General features: G+C 46.3%; 1 protein-coding gene across 1 annotated transcript; it reads right to left on the bottom strand.

The window, feature by feature from the left end:
- Window positions 1-227: 227 nt before the first annotated feature.
- Narf (nuclear prelamin A recognition factor) lies at window positions 228-18,848 on the bottom strand. The gene is made up of 11 exons (NM_026272.3): window positions 18,733-18,848; window positions 17,567-17,665; window positions 13,440-13,583; window positions 11,358-11,490; window positions 11,014-11,148; window positions 10,628-10,746; window positions 9,029-9,158; window positions 6,892-6,955; window positions 5,654-5,791; window positions 5,167-5,324; window positions 228-3,403 (listed from the first exon to the last, which is right to left on the bottom strand). Exons 1-11 carry the CDS (start codon window positions 18,757-18,759, stop codon window positions 3,162-3,164), a joined length of 1,389 nt encoding a protein of 462 aa, NP_080548.3. The 5' UTR covers window positions 18,760-18,848; the 3' UTR covers window positions 228-3,161.
- Between the last annotated feature and the right edge of the window lie 7,620 nt (window positions 18,849-26,468).

Here is a 26,468-nt window from a genome sequence, read left to right as displayed (position 1 = left end):
AGACAGGCACACACACACTTTAAACTACATTCAGGGTCTGGAGAGCTGGCACAGCAGTTAAGAGTTCTTGCTGCTCTTCCAGAAGACCAGAGTTCAGTTCCCAGCACCCACAATGCAACTCACAGGTCCCTGTAACTCCAGTTCCCGGGCACCCAGTGTCCTCTCAGGCCTCTGTGGATACCCATAAACACCTGACTCTTACTCAAATAGACACACATACACATAAATAAAAATCATAATAAATCTTCCATTTCAACTCAATGTTTACAAGCTGAGCCGTGAATCCACAGAAGAGACGGTGCTTCATGAGTAGTGAGATGCGAGGTGTCTTCTCTGACATAAATGACTGCACTCTCTCAAATGGTAAACCAGAGTAAGTTCTTCAGGCAGTTTCCCATCTCTAGATGCAGGAGGGAGCCCCATATGTAATATGCCAAGTGGAAAAGGAGCCACACTTCCTGATTACCCTTCCGGCCAGCTGTGCCCCTCAGGTGAGTGGTGTACCCAGGGCAGCGCCTGCAGCCTAGCTGCCAGCTGCAACCCCAAACCCTGTGGTTGGCTCACCTGTGATGCACCTGGGAAGCCCACATGTCGACCAGTAATGGGTAAGGCACACACTGAGTCAGATCTTAACAGCAGTCCAAACAACGTACTAAAGAATGCAGCAATCCTCCCTGTCACTTTCTGCTACTGTGGATCTTGAGAACGAATGTGGTGCCCATGGATGCTAGGCACACGCCCTGCTCCTGAACTATGGCACAAGCCCTGACAGAACTATTTCTAAATTACCTGTAACAGAAACCAAATTTAGTCTTTGAGACAGAATCTCATCATGTAGAAGCACGGTTACCCACAGTAGTGCAAACCCATACAGCTCGGGCCAGGTAGGAATCAAACTAAGATTGGGCCTCTGCCCAAGCAGAGCAGAAGCATGGTACAACAGAGCACTGGGCAGATAGGAGCTTGGGTTATGCCCCTCATGCCTGCACCAGCGTACGTTGTCCACTCTGACTGTCGTGATGCTTTGACTGGGTCCTGTCTGTCAAGAACTTGCTCACTTCATACTTCCATTGCTTTGGGCTTTGTTTTTAGGGGGGAGGGAGTTGGGGGATAAGGCAGGGTTGCTCTATGTATTCCTGACTGTCCTGGAACTCACTCTGTAACCTAGACTAGCCTCTAATTCACAGAGATCCACCTGCCTCTGGCTCCAAGTGCTGGGACAGAAAGGCACCTGTAGTCTTGAAAAGCTCACAGGGCCACGGCCTAGCATCAGTGAAACAGAAGGTCATAGATCTCACATCTTAGCCCCTAGCCTATGTTGCTATCATGGGTGGTGCCATGAAGTTTGCAGGAAGTCAGTCCCTTCCCACGCTGACTCCCCGTGTTCTGAACCTTCTCCTGACCTATTAGAGAGGGACTGGGAAAAAGGTATCATCACCCAGGCTGGGGCCTGGTGAGGGAGGCGGACTGCGGGGTGTAGTCCAGGACAGGAGAACAGCTGACTCCTTCAATGCCACACTCAAGACCCCATTGCATTGTTTATTCCATAACCAGTTACTTTGGGGATGGATACCCAAGGCATATAGACTGAAAGCAAAAAAAAAAAAAAAATCATAATTTATAGTAGTGGTTCTCAACCTTCCTATGCTGTGACCCTTTAATAGTTTCTTCTGTTCTGGTGACCCCCCCAACAATTATAAAATTATTCTGTTGCTACTTCATAACTGTAGTATTGCTACTGTTATGAATTATAATGTAAATATCTGATATGTGACCCCTTTGTGGGGACACAGCCCACAAGTTGAGAACCACTGGTTTACAATAACATATCCAGTTACACTCCTAGACAGACTCACAGGAAGACCAAGACATGAGGCATGTGGGACTGTGATAGAGCTGACAGTACTAAGGGTCAAGGCAGTCACACACTGAGCAAAATTCAGGGGCTTCATCAAACCCCTTTATCTCCTGGGTGGACTCTATCTAGTATGTGTCACATGATTTTGTGAATTTCACCATCGGGCAGCTATTTCTGTGTGTGGACATACTGTTTCCCCTAAGGCATGCTCGCATTAGCATAGTGAGGGCTGAAGGGATGCTATCCCAGACCAGTGGGCTTTGTGGAGGAGAGGAGGTGCTCCAGGCCTATTTGTATGAAAAGGCACTGGGGAGGAGTTTAGAGGAGGCTGGACATTACAAAGCTGGTTCACCCATTCCAGGGTCCACGGAGCCTCAGCTCTGTCTTCCGGCCCCACAGCAGTAACTATGAGCTGCACCACCCTTAGAACCCCAAAGCCTAGGTGGGCCACCCTCTTAATTCTCTACTTGTTTATTTTTAAATATACATTGCATCAAATGCAGGGTGTGATGCATGCCATTCTCAGCAGCCTTTCTTCTGAGGTGAGTCCAGCTCAACGCTGATGGCAGGTCAAGTAAAAGAATGACTCAGGCACACCAGTGGCCCAGGGCTGTAATGACTGCCGGCCTTCAAGGACTATAAAAAATATGGCTCACTGTTACTATGACTTAAAACTAGTGTAATTTTCTTTACGGTTATTTTCGGGGTGTGGTCTCGGTGGTACATATGCATGCCATGTGCCTGTGTGAAAGTCAGAGGATAGCTTGTAGGCGTTGGTCTCTCCTTCCACCATGTGGGCTCCATGGATCAAACTAATGGTGGTACCAATAAGCCATCTTGCTGGCCCTAGAATTCAAAATTATTTTTAAAAAAATGTATACAAATGAAAGAGCCAAATTGGGCCAGAAGACTGGGCCTCTCTGAAGGCCATAGTTATCCACTGTACAGCAGCCTGGCCTTCCTGATGCCTCCATTTCTGCAGCAATAATCTTAGGCTCGTGGATCACAACCCCTGGGTCTTGGTTCTCTAAAAACACATCTTGATTTTTTTTTTTAAACCTGCAAATCAGGGATCTGTCCCTGGCCTCTTTGGGATCTTTCTCACAATCTTGGGATGAAAGGCTACGCAGAGAGGGAAAATACCTCTCCCATGTGCAAACATTCCACTCCCTCACACACTACAAAGATAGCACCACATGAAAACTGTGTCCTGAAGCGCTGGCAAAGCTGTAGGGACCTGTTGTTCCTTGAAGCACCCACCACTCTCCACTCAGAGCTGTCCCCTCCTGCCCTTCAGGCTTTGTCACCACTTGATATCCAGGCCGTCTGTGCAGGGCTCCAAGCTCTGGTAGCTGGTGTGCAGCACCTCCTGGACTTTGGGAGATTCAGTACCCTCCAGCCACTCCTGGTACAACTCCTGCACATGTGTACTGCTCTCTGGGGGCCGCACAGGGATGCCGGAGTAGATCCCTTCCATTTGCTGCAGCAGTGCACGATCTGTGTGGCCGTCCTCTGTCTGTGCTTGGCCTCTGCCATTTAAGCAACCTGAAAGATACACACAAGTGGACCTCTTCTTCCCTCTTGGCCTGTCATGGGAGCTTTACCTCAGGGCACATAGCTGGAAGCAGGAAAAGCATGAAGCAGGCAGTACTAAATGGCTTAAGATTGTACTGGGGCTCACAGTATTGTCATGGAGCCTGCCCAGGAGAAGAGCCCTGGGTGTTCTTACCACATACATTACCCGTAAACTGGTCTTACCTAAAAGCCTTAAGAAGTAGACAGCAAAGGCTGCTATCTGGATTCCTGGCTTCTTCTGAAAATTACCCAAACCAGCAGGCTATGAGCACAACTGCTTGCACACTCTGTTGTCTGTGTGCAGGCCCAACAAGGCTGGATTAGGGCTGAGTGGGGTAATATGAGCTCTCCATAAGCCCACACTTCCCAGTCATATGGTCTGAGTATGTGTCACCTTCTGTCAGTACAACCCATTCTTAAACCTGCAGATGACACCTTGATGTGACAAAAATGCCACTAAGCGCATAGGGTGGGAGCAGCTCGGTGGTAGAGTGTGTATCTAGTGTGTTCTAGGTGCTAGTTTCCAATCCTAGCACCAAGACTTTCATTTAAAAGAACAAGGAGATAGGCTGGGAACTTAGAGCTCAGTGGGAGAGCACCTACCTACCACATACTCCAGCACCAGGAAAAAACAAAACAAAACAGACAAAAAACAAAAAGCAGTGGCAGCAGGAACAAATTCCAACCTGGTTCAACTTCACCCTCCACTGGCCCAAGCCACCTGGGAGCTGGGCTTCTGATGTGCACCTTCTCAGTGGGCATGAACCCACTTCCTCGCCTCTCCAGGCCTCTCCAATCTTTCCCAGAAAGCAAGAGGAGCCCTCCAAGAGGCTCTGTCCTGTCTTTGCCTACTGTAGCACAAGCTCCAACACAGCATCTACTACTCAGGAAAAGCAGGCAGCCTCTGCTTTCATCCCCTCTTCTGAATGCTGGCTACTAACCTTGTCCCTCCTCTCAGAGATCCCTGAGGACATGGACTGGAAACCTAGGCTCTCCTCTGAGACTCTTCATGGGTCCGCTCTTCATTTCTGACTACTGTTAGGAACTGCCTGGCTCCCTCTGGGCCTTTCTGAGAATTCTTGTGTCCTACTTGAGAACCGCAAGCCCAGGATGACCTAGACATTCCCGATCTGGAGACAGCTCCTTCATACCCAGGGTCATAGACACACTACTTCAGAAGGCTCCCTCATTCTCCAGTACTGACCCCTAGACATTCCTGATCTGGAGACAGCTCCTTCACACCCAGGGTCATAGACACACTACTTCAGATGGCTCCCTCATTCTCTAGTACTTACCCCTAATGTATGAGCAAGAGATCCAGGCACTCGGTCCTGTCATCGCTCTGGCCTGCTCTCATGTCTCCCCATCCCAGTGGGAACTTTCCTTACCCGCCTGGGACTTTACACCTGCATGGTTCAATTTTCCTCTGCAGCCTGGGGAACTCTTAGACAGCAAGTGACACCTGCCTTTTCCTGCTGCCACCTCACTGTTCCCTTCCCTGTGTACTGACTCCATGTGAGTGACCTCAGGAGCTGCTTCCCATCTGGTAATCAGGTGAGGTTTTCATGTGACACCCACAAGGGAAGGTCTAAGGATACAACTATCTACTTCTCACACTACAGTTGAGGGAAGGGAACCTTCATGGCTGAGGATGGCATGCCATGGCGTGGGGGAACATCCTGCCTTCACAATTCCTGTTGGACAGGCTGTCGGGGGCCCTGTGAACCCCTTACCTCTGGGACACGCGAGCACCTCCACAAAGTGGTATGGGAGTTTGCCCTTCTTGAGCTTCTGGATCATGTTCTGAATGTTGCGAAAGCCGTACGCTGCAGCAAAGCGCAGTAGGACCTCCCCGTTCTTCTCAAGGGTAACCTCATGGAAGTCTTTGTTCCTATAAATCAATAAAGCTGATTTGAATGGCCAGTGACCTAAAGATCACTTCTGTTAGTCTGAGGTACAGTCTCACTATGTAGCCCAGGCTAGGTTTACCGTATCTGCCAGTTTTTAAATCTAAGTTTTGAATGTCACCAAGATGTCAATGGAAACACACAAAAGGCCCGTCTACTGTAACCAGCACTGGTCTTCCCATGGAACAGCCACAGGTAGAGCAGCTAAATATCCCATAGACCCCAGGCACAGCGCCCATACTGCATGTATGCCACAGACCTCACACCCTGCCCCTGCCTGATCTGTCAGCACACTCCTGGTGCTGGCTCAAACCTGAGTGCACGGTAGGTGATCTCCTCCACGTGCTCGCCAAACAGCTCCTTGGCTGCGTGTCTGAAAACGTGAGCCAGATGCCCATCTGAACTCACTCCATCATGACGCTGGACTGCCACCTCCTTCATGTCTCCAAACCTCAAACAGAGAGGACAAAATCTCCACTGTGTTGATGAAGAGGCAGCAAGTGCTAACCCAGTTTTTACAGGGACAAAATCCAGGGAGTCATTTAAAGGACTAAGTTACTTTTAAACCTGGGGAGCCATGTGGGAGCTGAGAACCAAATCTGGGTCCTCTGAAAGAGCAGTAAGCAATCTTAACCACTGAGTCATCTCTCCCGCCCTGAAAATCACATTCTTAACGAGTTCTAATGAACAACATGAAATGTCCTTTTGCATCCAGCCCTAGATTGCAAATGGAGCTACTTCACTGGGTTGGCTCCCTTGTTTCTTTGCGCAGCAACATACGCACTCAGGGCAGGGTGGCATTGTGGTGAATGACATAAGTATGTGCTTGACTATGTCCAGGTTGTCACAGTGAGGACCCTTGGTCACCCTGGGTCGTCAGGTAGTCTCTGGCAGCAGGTATTCCAGCTGCTGTAAGTCTATAGACTCTGTCTCACCTCCCATAAATGTAGCACCCAGGCCATCAGCTAGGCACTTGATCTTTGCAATATACTTTTTGTTTGTTTGGTTGGTTTTTGTTTTTTTTTTCCGAGACAGGGTTTCTCTGTGTAGCCCTGGCTGTCCTGGAACTCACTTTGTAGACCAGGCTGTCCTCAAACTCAGAAATCAACCTGCCTCTGCCTCCCAAGTGCTGGGATTAAAGGCGTGTGCCACCACCGCCCAGCTGCAATATACTTTAAATGGGATCCAGGATGTAGCAAGAGCCAAGTCCTGGCTGGGAATTGGAGTCATCATGGGAAAAAGAAACTCAGCAGCTGTCTTCTTGATGCAGAGAGACCAGAGGGAGCCACCAAGTTAGGTGTGGAGCTCTGCTCCACATAACTTCTATGCTTGCCTCCCTCCCTGAAGGATACAGTACGGCCATCACTCGAGGAAGCCCCCCAGCCCCTGGCAGTATGAGAGAATAGTCCAGGATTCAACCTGAATCCATTTCAAAGGCCAGGTTGGTAGGGCTGCAGGAACCTTCTCAGTACTCACACGATCTAATCAGGGCAGCCCTGGGGCCTGCAAGGCTCACCAAGGTCCCTCCCAACTTACAAAGATGCCACTTACAAAGTATCCACAGCAATGTCTTTCACAGAGAGGTCACTTTGCTCCATTATCTGAGCAATTTCACCTGGAAAAAAAATGAGGCATGAGGCTTAGTCACTGACAGGAAGCGAGGTGGCCAAGGTCGCGGGGGTCAAGCTTTATCTCCCCCTGAGATCCTGCTCTGGGAGCCTAGGACCCCACCTTGCTGTATAATCCATTCCACGTAGCAGGAGAAAGTAATGCTAACATCAGAAAAACACTACAAAGATGGACCCCTGAAGTGAGGCCATTCTGCACTTGCTTCCCGTGGCCTTGAAGTGGTCCACACTGCGGCGCTCTGTTGTGACACACGGGCACTGTGCTGCATCAGCCGCTGCTCTTAACCAGAAGCACTTGCTACCCTACCTTCTTCCTACATAAGGGCTCCCCAGAAAAGCCTCTGCCAGAGTTCCCTGGAGAACAGTGAGACACCAGGTACCCTGAGACACCGAGAACACACAGCACAGCTTACATCCTCAATGTGGTTCTAAGACGGTCCCCTCGAAGGCTTTCATTCCACCCATGTGAGTAGGGAGACACTGGGCCCCTGCTCAGCAGGTACAGAGCAGCACCTTTAAACAACTTGCCATCCCTGCAACACTCTACCACCTGGGGGAAGGATCTTTCCAAGTGTCAAAGCGAAGGAAGAGTTCCTGACCTTCAAGGTCATCCTGACAGATAACCAGGCCATGTGAACTGGTCTCAACACCTCTAAGAATCAGTTCTCAGAATCTAATTCCAGTAGCTGAGCCTGGATGCTAACAAGCCCCTGTCTGAAAGCTTCCGGGACACTAGTGAGTAATTCCCATTCCCAATCAAAACCCCCGCAGTCTCTGAGTCAGTGCGGTTCTCACCCTTCCTGATGCTGGGACCCTTTAACACAGTTCCTCGTGGTGCGGTGACCTCCCGCCATAACATTACTTTCCTTGCTACTTCATAACCATAATTTTGCTACTTTTGTGAATCGTAAGGTAAAAATCTGATATTTGACCCCTATGGGGGTCACACATGACCCACAGGTTGAGGACTGCTGCTCTAAAGCATAGCATCTGAGAAGCGTTACCAACAGGGCCACTTAATGCAGTATTAGAGTACATTTGAATTTTTCATTTTATTCAGTGTAAAAAACATTCTTTGTGCCAGGCGTGGTGGCGCACGCCTTTAATCCCAGCACTTGGGATGCAGAGGCAGGTGGATTTCTGAGTTCGAGGCCAGCCTGGTCTACAGAGTGAGTTCCAGGACAGCCAGGGCTATACAGAGAAACCCTGTTTCAAAAATCGAAAAAAACAAACAAACAAACAAAAAAACCCAAAACACTCTTTGTGTCCAATAGTATATTGGTGTTCTCACATGTGGGAACAGCAGGCAGGGAAATGAAACTTGATTCAGCCCAAGTTTAGGTATCAGGCCTGGGCCAAGACTTGAGAGTCTGACCACCAGTTCTTTTTTTTTGTGTGTGTGTGTGCAAAGCACAGCACGATTTCAGAAAAAAAGGTTGTTTGCAATTAATTCAGCCCTGTGTGTAAAATACAGCTTAAGACATGTTCACAATGAAGCTCTTTACAAAGTACATATGGCTTCCTCCCTAAGATGGGTTCTTTTTTTTTTTTTTTTTTTAAATTTTTTTTTTTTTTAAGATTTATTTATTTATTATATGTAAGTACACTGTAGTTGTCTTCAGATACACCAGAAGAGGGTATCAGATCTCATTACGGGTGGTTGTGAGCCACCATGTGGTTGCTGGGATTTGAACTTTGGACCTTCGGAAGAGCAGTCGGGTGCTCTTACCCACTGAGCCATCTCACCAGCCCCTAAGATGGGTTCTTATTGATATAAAAACTACATCCATTCTAGCATCCCATGAAGAAGACAGGCTAAACATGTCTTTAACCTGTTTAACCTTCCTGGCTTCTCTATGCTTATCTGTGTGCACAGGCACTTTTGCCTTCTACAGGAAAGAGTGTTGGTGGCACTCTGTCCATGTGGCTCTCCCAGAGACCTGACTCATCTGGAGAAAGACTCTGAAGAACCTTCTTCTTCACTTTAGGCCACTGAGACCCCAAGAACCCTTGGCTCTCAGTGCCACACTGGCCTGTCAGAGCAGCCGGACCCCTCTCACCTGATGTCAGCACACAGTCAGTGCCCCGAGCACCATTTAAAGTAGTGGAAAGTCCCTCTCGAAGAGCTTCCAGCTTCTTATCATAGCAAGGAGCCACGACAACATGGAAGATTTTCTCTGGAGACAGATTCTGTGGAGGAGAGCACTCAGCTCAGAGATCAGGGAGGCAGTGATGGCCGCAACAGAGCATGGGTAGTCCCAGCTGCTGCTCCCACCCTGACCCATGGATGGTGCTGTCTCATGAGCTCTGCACAGGCAAGAACAGTTTGTGCTGCACCTGCTCTACCTGAAGACTTTCGGAAACTGTTCAAGTGACAACATCCAGACCACCCCTCTGCTGAGACAAACCCGGAGCCAGCAGTTGCCCAGTGACTTTACATGGAGGCCTGAGGAGAAAAGCCCTACTCAGGGCAGGGGTAGCGCTCAAGAGGAGACATTTTGATCCTAACCCTCTAGGGGTTTAAGCCAGAGGCCAGAGCTCTAGGCCCAGCTGTCCCTAGTAGGAGCTGCAAGAGGATGTGTAACTTGGGCTCCACTTGGACAGCACCAGGCTGGCAGCCTGAGGAGACTAAGAATCTCACTAGAACTCTCGCAGCAAGTATAAGAGGCCAAGGATGTAGACCACTCACTCCATAGCCTATTTTCTGTCCCTCCAACTTAATACACATATGGTACAGGCATGGTAGGAGTGGTAATTTGCCAACTGTGATGACTTTATGAATGAAGAAATGTTTTCTGTGTCAGGTGGATGTGGCCTTTGGGCTGCTGCAGTGTTTGGAAAGTCCTTCCCCGTGATATAGTTTCTGGTTACTGTGCGGCCCAAACAGTTATTCACATGAAAGAAGAAAGGCAGGGTGCAATCTATGTTTGGATGCCTGATGCTTTGGAACTGAAGAGGAGGATGGGCTGAGGCCCAGTTACAAAGGATCTCTTTATCTACCACAGGCAGTGTGAAGACCATGGGACCAGGGGCTGCAGAGATGGCTCAGCGCTTAAGAAAACTGGCTGCTCTTCCAGAGGATCTGGGTCCAATTCCAAGCACCCATGTAGCAGCTCACAAACAGATATAACGCCAATGTCAGGGAATTTGATGGTGTCTGCTGGCCTCTGTAGGCACCAGGCATGCAAATAGTGCATAGACAGATAGACAGACAGACAGACAGGCAAAACATCCATATCCATAAAATAAGATGTAAAATTATGAAAAAAAAAAGGGTGGGGGGGGTTCTGGGTGTAGTAGCACATTTCTTTTTTTTTTTTTATATCAGCAGTGGCTGACAGATATCTGTGAGTCTGGGGCCAAGCAATCTACATAGTGAGTTCTAGGACACCAGAATTATATAGAATGTCCCTGTCTCAAAAAAACCAAAACAAACCCAACCAAAAAGGCAGGATAGGGATGCTATCTGTGACCTGGAACAAATATCCAGGCTAAAGATGAAGCTTAGCTTCCTAAGGCAGCCAGAACAGAAGCAACCAGGCAGTGTCTCCATGGGTGGGGTCCAGGGCCTCCCTATCCACAGTGTGCTCTGTTTCCCCTCAGGCCTTGCTCACCTTGAGTCTCCCCTCTGCTGCTACTCTCGGGAGACACTGGCTTACCTGCTGCCTGGCAAAGTAATCCTTCACCAAGGAGCCCATGACCTGCTGGGGGGACTTGGCGGTACAGAGATATGGGATGATGGGGCGACCCAGCACCCGCTCAGCATATCTGACCCAACCTAGAGAGAGAGAAAGAAAGAGAGGGAGAGAGAGAATGAAGTCAGTTCCCACAGTTTTCTCCTGCCGTCTAGCACTAGGTACCATGAATTCCTGAGACTGTCACATGTCACCCCACGGTGAGCCAACATACCTCCTCTATACTGCTCCTATTCATAAGGTGTCCTGCTCTACAAAGCTGGGTGAGATGGGCCTGCCATCCTCCAGCCAAAGCTAGGCCCATGATTATTTCTACAGTTCTGGTGAAATAGTACCAGCATTGTGCTCACCAGGACAGGCAGAGGTCAACATGGGCAGTTCACGCTGTTCCTCACTGTGTTGGTGATACCGGCGTACAAACTCCTTCTGACTCTCCAGAATGCTGAAATCTGCAGCGATTGTGGTGTCGAATACATAGTGCACCCCTGCAGGGAAGGAGCACACGGATTCTTCCCTTAGACCAAGCATGGACACAGATCACATCTGACTTCTCTGTGCTCTATCTTTCATTTTATATTAAGACAAGATCTTACTATGCTCCTGTGTCCTTGAAAGTTGAACTTGAAAAATGAAAAGGGCCCTTCATGAGCTGAAAGTATCCATCGGTGCTATTATAAAGAGGTGATTTACTCACCAAGACTTTTGAGGAAGCCACACAGCCTTCTAGATGCATCAGTGACACTGAGGTTGAATTTAGCAGCAAAATAAGGTAGAGACTGAGGACACACAGACACAACCAGAACTCTGTGCTTTGAGGTATCACATCTCTAGAGGAAGAGATAATAATGTCACATGTTTAATAGAAAATAGCAAATAGTTTTTTAGGTTTTTTTGTTTGTTTGTTTGGTTGGTTGGTTTTGTTTTTTGGTGTTAGGGTTTCTCTGTGTAGCCCTGGCTGCACTGGAACTCGTTCTATAGAGTAGGCTGGGCTCAGACTCAGAAGTGCACCTGCAGTGCTGGGATTAAAGGCATGCTTCACCATAGCTCAGCAAAACATAAAAAATTTAAATTGCATTTTAAGAGAGAGACAGACAGACAGACAAGAAAAATATGTAGGTTTCCGGGACAGCCAGGGCTACAAAGAGAAGAGAAACTAGGCTTGAACACACACACACACAAAGCATAGGATTTTGGTGTGGCAGTGATTGTTGCCTCTTATCACCCCAGAGACTGAAGTCAGGAGAATTAGCACCAATCTCCTCCATGCCTAGGCTTCCAGTGTTGGCTCTAGTGTTGGAGTCTGTGAGGCTCCAAGGTGGGGCTCATTATCTGCAGGTGAATTGCAGGGTGACAGGGAAAGCTAAATTTCCAACAAGATCCAATTTAGAAGTCATTTATAAGCTTTTAGGTCCTAGCCAGCACCAATTACCACTGTTGTTACTCTGTACCCTTTTAAAAGTTCTAGCCAATATAATCCAAACACAAGAGGTACAAAGCTCCCAGCATGCTGCATCTGCCTATAATCCTAGCACTATACAGGCTGAGAAAGGAGAACAGAAGGATTGAAACCAGCCTCAGATACACAGACAATGTCACACAACACACAAAGGTAATGGTACAAAATAGATTTTTTTTAGTTTTATAAAACTAAGATTCTTTGACAAACCAGTCAAATACTAAATTTATAAAATGCCACATACTGCCAGATGGTGGTGGCGCACGCCTTTAATCCCAGCACTCAGGAGGCAGAGGCAGGCAGATCTCTTGAGTTCAAGGCCAGCCTGATCCGCACAGAGTGAGTTCCAGGATAGCCAGGGCTACACAAAGAAATCTTGTCTGGAAAAAACAAAATAAAATAAAATAAAATAAAATAAAATAAAATAAAATAAAATAAAATAAAATAAAATAAAATACCACGTACAAAATAGACATGTTAACCAACAGAATTCTAATACACCTACAAAAATCAACATCGTAGAAGGTAACAATAAAATGTAGTGTTTCACAAAACATCAGTAAACCCTATCACATCAAGAAGTTGCAGATACAAAGAATCAAGGAGCAATGACACACATTGATGGGGCCAGATCCTCAGGCACACCGTTGTCAAGAACCCTGTATGTATTTATCTACTCATTTATGTTCGTATATACATACATACACACACACATACATGATTAGTACATATGCATATATATACATGATGGATAGTTTTATGTCAATTTGACACAAGCTAGAGTTGTCTGAAAGGAGGGAACGTCAATTCAGAACATGTTTCCATAAGATGCCTATTGTGGATCGTGTCCTCCCCATGCTGGTGATCCTGGGTTCTGTAAGAAAGCAGGCTGTACAAGCCATGATGAACTAGCCAGTGGCAGCACTCCCCCATGGTCCCTGCACCGCTCCTGCCTCCAGGTTCCTACCCTGTTTCAGTTCCTAACCTGACTTCCCCTTCAGTGATACACTAATATGTGGGTGGACATGTAAGCCAAGTAAATCCTTTCCTGCCCAATTTGCTTTTGATCATAAACTGGTCATAAACACTGGTATTGTGTTTCATCACAATAATACTAGGACTCTATCACCCACCCACCCACCCATCCATCCATCCATTCATCCCTCCATACTAGACAGATGTTCTACTGTTGTAGTTGCCCAAGGTGGTCTTGAACTCGCTTTGTAGCCTAGGCAAAATGTGAGCTTGCATGCCTCCTGCCCTAGTTTCCCAGTAGCTGGAATTACAGGCCTGCCCCATCAGTCCCAGCTGACACCATACCTTATTAAGATTCAGGACATGAAGGAAGTCCTTGGCACTCTGCTGAGAAAGCTGGACACCTTCCTCCACAGTCACACAGCTGTCACATGCCAGGCAGTCACTCAGAAATATTTTTGCATCAGCCAATTTATGGAACTCTCCCTTCTGTGAAAGAAAATGGTGTTAGCATTGTTTCTTTTCTTTTTTCGGTCTTCTGTAACAGGATTTCAAGACCTGGTTGGCCCCGAACTCCCAGAGATCCATCTGCCTTTGCCTGCCGAGTGCTGGGATTAAAGGTACTGCCCGGCTGGTAGCATTGCTTCTTTAGGGATGGTAACTGCATAAGCACAATAAAGAAAATAATTGACATTCAACATGGAGACAAAGTCATGGCTGAGGTGTCAGGAGCTACTGGGCAATGATTTCGGTTCCGAGCAACTCAGGGAGGTGAGGCACATGTCATGGCCAAGGCCGCTGCAGGCTCCAAGGAGCCATGCAGATTCAGTCAAGGGTGAACTAGCCCAGCACTGTCATGTGGGAAGATGATACTCTGTGCCCGTTGCAAAGTGGCCTGATGGCCATCTCCTCCTCCTCTTCTTTCACCCTCCCTCTCCAGTGCCCATGAGGCAGCTCCTGGCTCCCCTGCCTAGCTCCTCCAGCTCCACACCAAGGAGCAGACTTTCCATACAGTCGGGACTGACTTGAGGCTTGCACCTGTGAGTAACACAGACTCAGGCCTCAGAGCCCAACTCTGAACTGTTCTTACTCATCACTGCCCCACCCACACAGTTAAAACGGGGACTGAACACCTGGATGCTAGGACACTAGGACCCTGGTCCCTTTAACCCCATTCTGAACCCCCACTCCCATTCCATTGCCTGAAGCCCCTGACAGCACTCTCAGAGCGGGGCTCACAGCACAGCTTTTGCCTGCTCTTCCTTGCCCTATCCTGCCCCTCGGGGCTCACATTCAGTCATATGGGCTCTGACTATTCTGAGTCCTGCCAGAAAATATTCCGAATGAGCTCTCACCCATCTACTGGCCCCATCAGAGCTGGCATCCTGAAAATTATTTTCAGATCCCATTACCACACAGTGTAAACTTGCTTGTCCCCCTTAATGACCTAACAGGGGTTAGCACCTCATGTTTCTTATGCTCCCTAGCATCTCTGAGAGCCTAGAAGGTGCTTAGGTGCTAGAGATTAGGTGAGTGTCATAGCTCTCCTAGCAAGTGCAAGGCTCAAGTTCAAATCAGGTATTAGTAAAAAATGAAACATATTAAAAACAGTAAGTGTCCAGTTAGTGTTGGTAAATTAACATGGGAAGATGCTAAAGTAAGCAAGAGTCATTTCAGTCAATTACAGAAGCTCTAGGGAGGAGTCTATGCAGTTTTTTTTTTTTCATAGTTTGTTGATATTTTTTAGATAGGATCTTGCCCTGTAGACCTGATCTGGCATTCACTATGTAGCACAGAAGGGCCTTGAACTTACAACAGTTTCATCTTAGAACTCTGAGTGATGGGATTACAGGTGTGTGTCAATATGCTTGTTTTCGTTTCTAGTATATGTGTGTGTGTGTGTGTGTGTGTGTGTGTATGTGTGTGTGTGTGTGTGTGTGAGAGACTTTAAAATAATGTTCTCAGCTAAGCACCATGACACATGCCTTTACTCCCACCACTCCAGAGACAGAAGCAAGTGGATCTCTTGAGTTTAAGACCAGCCTAGTCTACATAGTAAGTTCTAGGCCAAGCAGAACTACATAGTGAGATCCTGTCTCCAAAATAAGTAAACAAACAAATAAACAACATTTGGGGTCCAGGTTAGTTTCCTAGCCACCCCCTCACCTTCCTTCCTTGTTCTTGTAAACTGCTAGACTCTACGGAGGCCTTCTTCTTTTGATATAGTCCTTACCACTTCCAAAGCAGCTTTCCAGTTCCTGTTACCAGGGTCCCCAGGTCAGCCCAGCATCTCGCTATGCCTTGGGCTGTCTAGCTAGGCACTGGAAGCTGATGCTGTCTTCTAAGTGACTTCCATCCATTCTCCTCCTGCTCCCTGGCTTCTATATGGCGCTTGTGTAACCTATCCTAAAGCATACATCTGAGGGGATGGGGGAGGCCACATATACACAGATTTAAAAAAAAAAAAAAAAAAGATACTAGGCTTAATGACACAAGCCTTTATCTCAGGACTTCTGAAGCGATCATTGAACTCAAGGCCAGCAGGGTCTACATAGCAAGTGTGACCATCTCAAAAAGTAAAATAGGGGGCTGGAGAGATGGCTCAGTGGTTAAGAGCGCCGAATGCTCTTCCAAAGGTCCCAAGTTCAAATCCCAGCAACCACATGGTGGCTCACAACCATCCGTAACGAAATCTGATGCCCTCTTCTGGAGTATCTGAGGACAGCTACAGTGTACTTACATATAATAAATAAATAAATAAATCTTTTTTTAAAAAAAGTAAAATAGATAAATAGGAGCTGGAGATAGCTCAGCAGTATAGAGAACCCAGGTTAGATACCCAGCATCCATACAGTGGTTAACAACCATCTATAACTCCAATTCCAGGAGATCAAACATCCTCTTCTGATCTCAGCGGGCACCAGGCATTTATGTAGTGCAGACATCTATCCGATGGTCCATCCTACCTTCAATTCTTACCTTCAGGGCCCAGTCTACCAACTTTTACCCAGCATCCCTTAGCCTTTTAAAAATTATGCCCACACTAAACTGCCAAGATGTTGGTTAGACTGTGTTCAAACTTATCTCATCCTTACCAGAACCCTGGGATGGAAGAAACTCAACGCCTCACAACACTGATAAGAAATAGGGCCTCAAAAGGGTTGTTTTATTTTTGGAGATGGAACTTTACTGTGCAGTCTAGGCAGGCCTCCCCTTCTAAGGTATGCCCTAATATGTCAATGGGATTTTATATGACAGGGTAGGCATTAGGGTACAGGTCTGGTGTCTAAAGCATTGGCCCAAACTGATCCAGGACTCCAGGGACCATTGCCTCTTGGTGCACTGCTGCTCCCCAGAGGCCTGCTTCACAAAGGACAGCACTGGACACACAGGAGGGCCAGAACTATGCCCATCAGATTAAACAGTACATCAGAAGTACTAGGTCGAAGGAAAAAAATTCCTGCCACCTACTTCCCCAATGTCATTAATTCTACACTTACATAAAAAAGTTTTATATTACATTGACTGATTGCTTTCTTGTTTGATGTTATGTGTGTGTGTGCAATATGTTGGTGTAAAGGTAGAAAGACGACTTGTAAAAACTGGTCTTTTCCTGTCACCTGTGTTCATAAGTCTCCAGATGTCATATATGGGTTCTGGGGATCAAACTGACATCCTGAGACTCGGTGGCAAGTGTCTTTACCGGCTGAGCTATCTAGTAAGCTCTAAAATCAATTTGTTTGTTTGAAATGATTGAGCTCAGAATTTCAGGCTAGCTAGCTAAGCTCTCTATCAGTTGACTAATCCTTAGCCCTCCCTCAGTTTTTGTGTTGAGATAAGGTCTCATTATACAGCCTAGGTTGACCTTGAGCTGGACCTCCAAAGGTGTACCAGCATTCCTGACTAGTCCTAATATTTTCTAAGACAACTGTGACTGTAACCTTCTCTGTGAATCCATAGTGTGGCATGACACATGCAGTAGCCTCTTCAGAGCATGAAGTGAGACAGGTATGAAGCTCAGCTCCAAATGTGATACAATATGTGATACAATGTGATACAGTATGTACAAACAAGCATCACAACTAGCTGAAACAAGAACTGAACTAAACAAGCAGCTTAGTTAACTTAAACAGCAAGCTTAAAGAATCATGGAACTTGACCCTCAAGTCTGCATGCATTACAGAATGTGAGTTCCTTCCATTTTATAGAATAAGGTTTCAACACTGTACCACAATATTCCTATTTCTCAAGCAGTTCCTGGCCTGGTATGTTTGAGAAGACTCAAGACTGTCCTATACATGGCTCTTCCCACTTTTACTTCAGTCTTTCTTAGAGCAGTGAAGTGCAAGGTAGTATAAGACTGGACAGAAGAAACAACAGTAGCCACTCCACTCACACTCACGTTAGGCTGACACAAACCCGATCCACTCACGCTCACGTTAGGCTGACACAAACCCGAAGCATCTACTTGCCTCTTCACTCTCCTTGGCTGGGCTGGCCCCATCGCTTGGCTGGGCCCCATCACTGGACACATTCTCCTGGTCATCAGTTTTTGATTTTTTACTACATTCCTTTAAAAAAAAAAAAAAGGATGGGGGATGTTAGAAAGGAAAATTATTTTTCTTTTCTCTATTTTTATTTATCTATTTTTTTCCTTTTTAGATCAAGTCTTTCTACATAGTCCTGGCTGTCCTGGAACTCACCATGTAGACCAGGCTGACCTCAAATTCACAGAAAGTCTGCCTCTGCCTCCTGAGTGCTCAGATTAAGATGTGTGCTACCATATTTTTTTTTAATGAGATAGGGTCTTGATAAATTGCACTGTCTAACTTTGAGCTCCTGCCTCAGTCTCTCAAGCACTGGGATCATTGGTGTGTACCACCGAGCTCAGTCAAGAATAATTTAGTGTGATGCCAAAAACCAAAACATATCCTGAGCAGTCGATCTTACTTCTAAGAAACCCTTTCTACAAAATAAAATCATCCATACTTATAGAAGGGTACACATAAACACTCACACCCTCCATTTGTATTGTTTGTAGTAGTAATGAAGAACAGGAAGTGATCTAACGGTAATATATATAAGAACATTTAGATGTGGCTATTACACAAGATTACAGGCGATTCTCTGAAAAAAAAAAAAAACAACGTATGGAGTATTTGGATATGATACAATTCCTGTAAAAAAACAAAAAACCAAACGAGATTCCTGCACATGCATCACGTGTGAAGGCAAGTGAGGCAGCTGTCAGTCACTTCAGCCACCTAGTGGAGCAGGACAGGAGGGCCTGCCTGCCCTTTATTCCTTCTCCACTTCGTTGTATTGAAGTTTGTTGTTGTTTAAGTAGAAGAGCCGCTCAAAGCATCATTTCTAATTACTTTATTAATCGTTCACTTCCACAACAGGGTGCCGGGACTGAGATCAATCCCCGGCCCCAGAACAGTAGCTTCCACGGACAGTCCCGGCGGTGCACTCGCCTGCAGTGGACAACAGCCAGCTCGCCGCCCAGTCCTCTGCAGACAGGTGATGGCTGTCAGAGGCCGACATAACAGAGCAAGGTGCACCCGGCTGAGCCCGACCCTCACCACCGATTCCAGCCTTGGCTTTCGCCCCTAGCCCCGCCGGACGACGCACCCACCTTTCGTGTGCAGTGCTCACACTTCATCTGGAGTGGGACTGGCAGGAGGCCGACGCGCCTAAGCTGTGAGGAGTAAGGAAGACTGGAACACCGCCGCCTGCCGCCCGCTAGCGACCTGCGACCCTTTGTTGTCTTCTTGCACGGAGGCCCCGCCCCAAGGACTGTAGTAGACCAATGAGAGAGCCTAAGCAAGATGAGCCACACCCCTGAGCCAATGAAAAGAGTGCAAGGATGGTATGGCACGCTCACCCCGCCTCCGCCGCTTAAGCCAATGAGAGTGTGAGGAAGTGGCAGGTCCCTCCCAGGAGCCAATCAGAGAACGGGGGTGGAGCTTGTCCCTCGACTAGTAGTTGCCCGGCCGGGACATATCCTCCTGTCAGTTTTTGCCTGGTTAAGGACTAATGGGGAAAGTTGGCAAAGGCGGGCGTATGAGGCAGGAAGAGTGCGCTGACCGAGCGGACGAGGCCGAATCGCGGCGACCTCAGAGCGCCTTGCTCAGTGGCCGCGGCCTGGCCCGCTCAATCAAGTTAGCGTCGTAAGTTCTGCTCTACTGCGTCTCCTGGAGGGCGGAGCCGGCGCCGCCCTCTACCGCCGCCATGACCAGCCAGCGAAGCCTCACGTAGGCCGGTGCGGCACAAGTGCACATGCGCAGCAGGCTTGCTTTGCTTTATGGGCAATGCTGCTGAGTCTGGCGTGTAGATTCAAAGTAGGCTGACCTTGAATCTTGGCGAGTTAGCGCATGCCTTTAGTCCCAGAACCCAGGAGACAGAGCAAGGCAGATCTCTGAGTTCCAGGACGGCCAGTACTACACATGTACCTGTCTACAAACAAAATGACAGGTAGGATGAGCAGGCCTATTGGCAATTACCCAACACTCAGGAGGCTGAGGCAGGAAAATGATAAAATTAAAGCCAACACTGCCCTATACTGCTACACAGTGAGACCTGTCTCCAAGGCAGATTAAATGCATTATTCTTTTGTTGTGTTCCAATCCCCTGGGAAAGACCAAAGACAGACTCAATTCAAATTTAAATTAAATAAGTGCATTCTTACTCCTACCTGAAGGACAGCGGCTTTAGAGCCAAACAGCATGCTGGAAGAAGGCTAAAGGAAAGCTTTATAAAGTAGATATCATAGCTGCACACCACCTACAGAATAGGGCAAGTTACATAATATACAAAAGATGTACCTTATCTATGGAATCCACAGCTGGGCAAGAGAATCGTCCTGTGTAATAATGTACATATAACTCCCCTGGGACAGCTAAAGAAACTTACTATAGTACCAGGCATCCCTTAAAGGCCACTGACCTTTGACCTGGAATGTCAATAATAGAATGAGATTATAGGATAATGGTTTACCGAGGGAAGTGTCTCTAATAACTGAGAGCAGCCTGTTTCTGGACCAGCAGTAACAGTGCCCCCAAGTTACAGCTGGCTGTCACATCCCCAGCCCTAAATTCTCTGAATTAGCTTGTTAAATGGAGTTTGTTTTTCAGTGCCTTCTAAAAGCTGAGTTTAAACATATCATTAGAAATATAAGGGGGCTAGGGAGATGATGGCTAAGAGCACTGCCTTTCTTTCAGAGGATCAAAGTTGGTTCTTAGCACCTGTGACTGACTGGCTAGAAACTTCCCGGGCTCCAACTCGAGGGATCTAGCGCCTCTTCTGGCCACCGGAGGCAACAGACACACAGTGCATTTGCTCACATGCTGCCAAAACGCTCATAAAACAAAAAGAAATATGAATTTAGGGCCCAGTGAAACGGTTTAGTAGGTAAAGCAAGGTAAACCCCTGCAAGGTGTCCTCTCCTCCACTTGCTACTATGGATGTGCGCACACACAACATAAAGAAATAAAAATGTTAACATCATTGTGAGTTTACCTTACTTTCAGTTCACTAAAATTATTCTCAGTGATGTCGGGAGTACGGGCAGTCGCCCGAGGAGCTCCAGGTCCTATCACCAGAACCAAAACCTGTTCTGTCTCACAGCTATCTTCTGGTTCTCTTCCTCTCTCCTGTTTCATGCAATTTTCCCATGTACATGGAAAAAATATATATGTATATGTGTATGTGTGTGCATTTGTGTATATACTTGCACACATACAGATGTTGGTTCTCTCCTACCATCCTGGTTCCAAGGATCAAACTCAGAACCAACTCTAGGAGCTCAGCCATTTTGCTGATCCTCTTGATTACTAACTGCAAGGTTAGGCAAGACTAGAGAAGGGAAGACAGGAATCATAAGACTGTCTAGTTGTCTAGTTGGGGAGTTTCTTTTGTTTCTACATTCTTTGAGCTACACTCATATGAACTGTCAACACATTCTTTTTGTTCTGCACGCTTATATAGCTAAAACTGTTTTTATTCTCAAAATTCTGGTAGAAATAACTTGATATCAAGTACCCTTCACTACTGCGGAGAGCTGTGTAAAGATTACTCTTACACTTAAGAGTCTACAAATGTTCAATGACATATTATATCTGATTTGGTTATCCTGCTGGAAGCCAGTCAGACACTATGACCCACACCTTAATGCTTAGAAGCAGTAACCAAACATTAACGTCCACACCCAACTTGTGGAGTTTTATTAAGATGGAGTCTCTTGAGGCTGGAGGAATGGCTTAGCAGTTTAGAGCATTTGCCATTGCGGAGGACCTGGGTTGATTCCTGATTCTGTGTATTGGTTCCCAACATTTCCATTAACTCCTGTCTCCAGGGTATGTGACACCCTGCTTGGTTTTTGTTGTTCTTTTGGTTTTGGGGGATTTGTTTTGTTTTGGTTTGGTTTGGTTTTGAGACAGGGTTTCTGTGTGTAACCTGGCTGTCCTGGAACTCACTCTGTAGACCAGCCTGGCCTTGAAATCTGGGATCCACCTGACTCTGCCTCCCAGGTGCTGGGATTAAAGGCGTGCACCATGACTGGCTGGCAGCGACGCACTCTTTTGACCTCTGTGAGCACCAGACATACATGTGGTACACATACTACACACAGGAAAAACATTTACACACACAAAATAAAATCAAAGGCCAGCTATGGTTTTGCACTTCTTTTATCCAAGCGCTTTGGAGACAGGCGGATCCCCACGAGGTTAAGGCTTGCCTGGTTCACACAGCGAGTTCCGGACAACCCAGAACTAAAGTGAGGCCCTATCTAAAAAATAAACAAGTAAATCAAAATAGATCAAATATGTATTCTATATTGAGCCACATACACAGCCTGCAAGATGTTTTCTTAGGTCATACTGAACTCTTCAGGCATGTACTTCTTATTTATTATTTTTTCAGGGTTGTGTGACAGAACTTCCTGATTTGTCATTATGTCACAACATACACATGATCCTCATCCCAAAGAGGGAGCCCATGACAGACCACAGTATGGATCCCACCAGAATCTAACCTGGGGAAACAATGAGTTCTACTGGGTTATTTGCAGGAATATGGGTGAGGGGTTATGAGAGTCAAAGTGATTCAAAGTGCATCACAAAAGCCAACCACAGCTTGGGTGACAGCTCACAAATCTGGGACCCTGGAGCACATGCCACAGCTTACAGGTAGCTCAAGAGGTTGGAGAGTGTCTCTTTTCTAAGTGTCCCAGTTGGTCTAACCCTCTTCCAGGCAGCTGGTCTGGTCTGAGAGTTTTCTTAGCAGCTGATCTTCCTTCTGTCTGAGAGAGACTTTCAGCTTTTGTTGCTTATATGTACTTTCCTGATAAAATATTTATATTGGGGGCTGGGGAGATGGCTCAGCAGTTTAGAGCACTGGCTGTTCTTCCAGAGGACATGGGTTCAATTCCAAGCCCTCACATGGCAGCTCAAAACTGTACTCCAGTTGCAGCAATTCTGACAGCTTCACACAGAATGCATGCAGGCAAATGCCAATGAATATATAATAAATTTTAAGATGTTTATATTGCCCTGTGTTGCCATTATAGCTCTGCAAGTGGATAATTATAAACAAGTTTTGCATAACCAACACCAGTTTCTGAGAGGTACAGAAATTGTTCAGTTTCATTAAGCATAGGTGTTGGAAAAACAAACTACCTACACTGAACCAATAGAGCTTGCTTTCAATCTGCCTTCTAGACTCTCAGCTACACTCAAAGCAACGGGGTTTGCTTAGTCTCAGGCAAATGCTCTATCGCTTAGCTCAATGATTTTAGCTTACTACATAGGTACTGGGTTACATCTCCGAGAGGAAAGGCTTTCTCAATGAGAGCAGTGCAGCTGTATGCTGAGGGGGAAAGCTTTCCCCAATAGTTGCACAGCTCTGAGGGAAACCACCAATGTTGTTAAACTGTCGTTACAGTGGAAGTGTTACAGCTCTGAAAGGAGATCATTCTAGCAGTAGGGAGCCAAGGACTACCACAAAGTAACCCGACACAACAAACCTCATCAAGAGATTTGCTGTGACAGAACAAAGAGAGTGGTTGCCTATGCTTGGATGAGAAGTAGATTGGAGTTGAGCAGGAGACAGGCTTATATAGGGCTTCTTCGGGGAGGAGTTTTGCCAGGAGCCTGCCCAGGCAGTTTTTCTACAGGGCAGTCCAGCCATGGAGGAGATAAGGTGAGTGAGTGCGGAGGTGGCCAGGCAGTCTTGCCCCTGTGACTGACTGGTAATCAGGTGCTTCTTTATTTTACAGGTTTCACAGAACAAAAGACAATTTCACAAAACAATGATTATTCAGGAAGTATCGATTATATTTGATTTTTCACTTTATGTCCAGAGTTACAAGTTCAGTCACAATCAGAAAATACAAATAGAACAGATTTTATTTTTATCATCAGCCCTATAACTCCAATTTAAAGAACCTAAAGAATGTCTCCTCCAAAGCAAACACATTTATTACATGACAGCCTGCTTTTTGGCTGGCAATGTTTGCAGTTTTAAAGCACTCCAGACAAACAAAATATCTGAACTGGTCTTTTTATTAATAACAAATACTAATACCTAACTTCTTTTATTACTTCATCACCTATGCTATAAAGTAGGAAAAATTTATTTTAGTCAACCTATGTTACTTACTGAGTTAGTTCTATTCCTCCAAGGGTGTATCCTGTACAACCCCCTATCTTTAAACTTCATTTTCAGAAAGCTCTAAGCATACTGTAAAGGGAGGCCTTGAATGTAACCTATTCTCCTGGCCAGTCAGAGTTTGTCAGTTGTCTCGGTTTACCCTGCACCAATTACACTGTTTGAGTTAGCTCAGGGGGTGATACACCAAGAAGTTTCCTGCAGTAATGGTCTTATCTAATTATGTGTTTATCTGTGTTTTAATGGTCTCCAGAGCATAAGGAAGGCTTACGCATACAGCCAGATAAGGTTAATTTTAGAATTTTCCTAAGAGAGACTGGAATATAATTTTTCTCAGGAAAAGACACAAAGTGAATCATAATGCAGAAAGTCCCCAAGGATGCAGCACACAGAGACCAAGCCTCAAAGGTGACAGAATGGCAGTGATCACAGCATTCAGCTCAGCTCAGCTCAGCAGGAACTGTGTCAAGCAGCTGTGCTGGCTTTGTGACTGTCACTGTTTCCAGTCGATGTGGCTGTGCCAGAGCTTTCCAGGGTGGAGATTTCCAGGGTGGGGATTGGTGAGGTTTCAGTTCAAGCCCAGGGATTGGTGGGATTTCTAGTTTAGGGATTAGTGGTTTTCATGCTCAGGAATTGGTGGGGTTTGATAGAGTTTTCAAACCCAGAAGTCGGCTTGGATCTTTTGGCCTACAGGTACAGGCAGAGGTGTCACCTACAACAAACCTATTAGGGGAAATAAATTATTGCTAGACTGTGTGATCTCCAAAGTTAAGTGTTTTTTAAAAATTAACTAAAAGCAGCTAGATATAGTGACACACACCTTTAATCCCAGCACCTAAGAGGCAGAGGCAGGAGGACTCTGAGTTGGAGGCCTGCCTGGTCTACATAGTGAGTTCTAGTGTAACAGGGCCCCAGGCCTTAGCACAACTGACTCACGATGGAGGTACCATTCAAGCTGTAATCTCGGCACACAGCACAGTCATGGCTAACATTATGTTCATGGCTAACGCTAATGTTATGTTTACAGTTTAAAATCTCTGGGCTTTTTGAGAACTGCAAAGCAAAATTAGACTTCCAAATGTTAAGGGCTGTTAAAGGTTACTTTTTAAATTTCTGTTTCTGCTTCGGTAAATAAAGCTTGTTTTGCATAAGAGGACCTTCTGCTTGTACTAGCACAGAATGTAACTTGTGGTTTTTGCCTTTATAAACCCCTGACTGAGGTGACTGGGGACTGCATTCAGGAATTCCGAGTCCTGGGTGTAGACCTGGTGCCAGTCTATAAATAAAAGCCTCTTCTTAAACTGGGCAGTTCCCAGCACTCAAGAGACAGAGGCAGGTAGATCTCTGTGTATTTGAAGCTAGCCTGGTCTACAGAGTGAGTTCCAGGACAGCCAGGTTTTGAAAAAAAAAAAAAAAAAAAGGAGAGGGAGAGATAAAGAGAAAGAGAAAAAAAGAAAAAAAAAGAGAATAAATCCAGCTTTAAACTGAGTATAGCAGCGTGTGCTTTTAATTCTAGCACTCGCAAGACAGATTGGGCCAGATCCCAGAGTTCCAGGCCAACCAGAAATACATGCACACACTCACACACGCACATCATACAGACAAGCAAAAACAACAAAAAACAGGGATCGAGAGTTGGCTCAATAGTAAAGAGTACTAGCTACTTTCCCAGAGGTCCTGAGGTTCAATTCCCAGCAACCACATGGTGGCTCACAACCATTTGCAATGGGATCTGATGCCCTCTTCTGGTGTGTCTGAAGACAGCTACAGTGTATTCCTATACATAAAATAAATAAGTAAATATTAGAGAGAGACTGCCTCATCCAGTTTTCTCAGTATATACTGTAACTATAAATTGACAAAACTTCAAGGGTCATGCTGTGTACTTTTATAAAGTCATTATAAAATTAGGAATCCCATAACAAGTAGATCTAAAGAGAACGGTAAAGTAATGGAAATCTCTGCTCCAGCATGCCGTCCTAGCACCCACAGATCATCGTAGGTATGTTGGAGGCAAACTACAAAATAGGAACATGTGATCCAGGTTTTACGTCACTAGTTATTGTGTGTTAGGTCTGAAAGAAACCGGGGACAAATGGCTAACTGAGGTGCCTATTGACCATCAAAGTAGATGATGGCCATGCTCTCAGCAAGTACCTGTTACAGAGTCCTGACTCCTCAGCTCTTGCCCACTACCCTAGACCTCTCTAACCCTGCCCAAGCCCCTGCCTTCCCTTCCCTTCCCTCCCCTCAACTCCCCTCCCCTTCCCTTCCCTTCCCTCCAACTTCTCTTTGCCTATAAAACCCAGACATCGTGACTACGTGCTGACATCTGACATCGTGACTACGTGCTGTCTGCCCTCTTGGTCTTTTGTCTCCATCTCGCCTCTCTTCATCTCTTACTCTGCCCCTCTCTCTTTCCTCTCATGGCTCTATTCTGCTGGACATGTTCAACCAGACGCTTCCATATGTGCTTTCCCTCACATTTACAATAAGAAACTCGTCAACAATACCTAGGAGTGGCCATGTCCCCACTTTCATTTATTGTGCATCTTTTGTTAGATTGACCTCGGGTAGTCAGATCATGTTTGCTATACCTTAGGCATCTGGTGAATATGACCTCTTATCATTTCCTGAAAATTACAGATCTAGCCAGGAGGCGGTGGCACACACCTTTAATCCCAGCATTCGGGAGGCAGAAGC

The sequence above is a fragment of the Mus musculus genome, chromosome 11 (assembly GCF_000001635.26).
Source record: "Mus musculus strain C57BL/6J chromosome 11, GRCm38.p6 C57BL/6J".
Lineage (NCBI taxonomy): Eukaryota > Metazoa > Chordata > Mammalia > Rodentia > Muridae > Mus > Mus musculus.
This window is presented reverse-complemented; position numbering and strand designations above follow the sequence as displayed.

What these genes read in the sequence shown, in the direction of transcription:
- Narf (NM_026272.3), bottom strand. Translation starts at nt 18,759, where the DNA reads ATGAAGTGTGAGCACTGCACACGAAAG. An exon ending in GTGAGCACTGCACACGAAAG is followed by an intron (nt 17,666 to 18,732) that starts GTGGGTGCGTCG and finishes TTTTTTTTAAAG; the next exon opens with GAATGTAGTAAAAAATCAAA. An exon ending in ATTACTTTGCCAGGCAGCAG is followed by an intron (nt 9,159 to 10,627) that starts GTAAGCCAGTGT and finishes TCTCCTCCACAG; the next exon opens with AATCTGTCTCCAGAGAAAAT.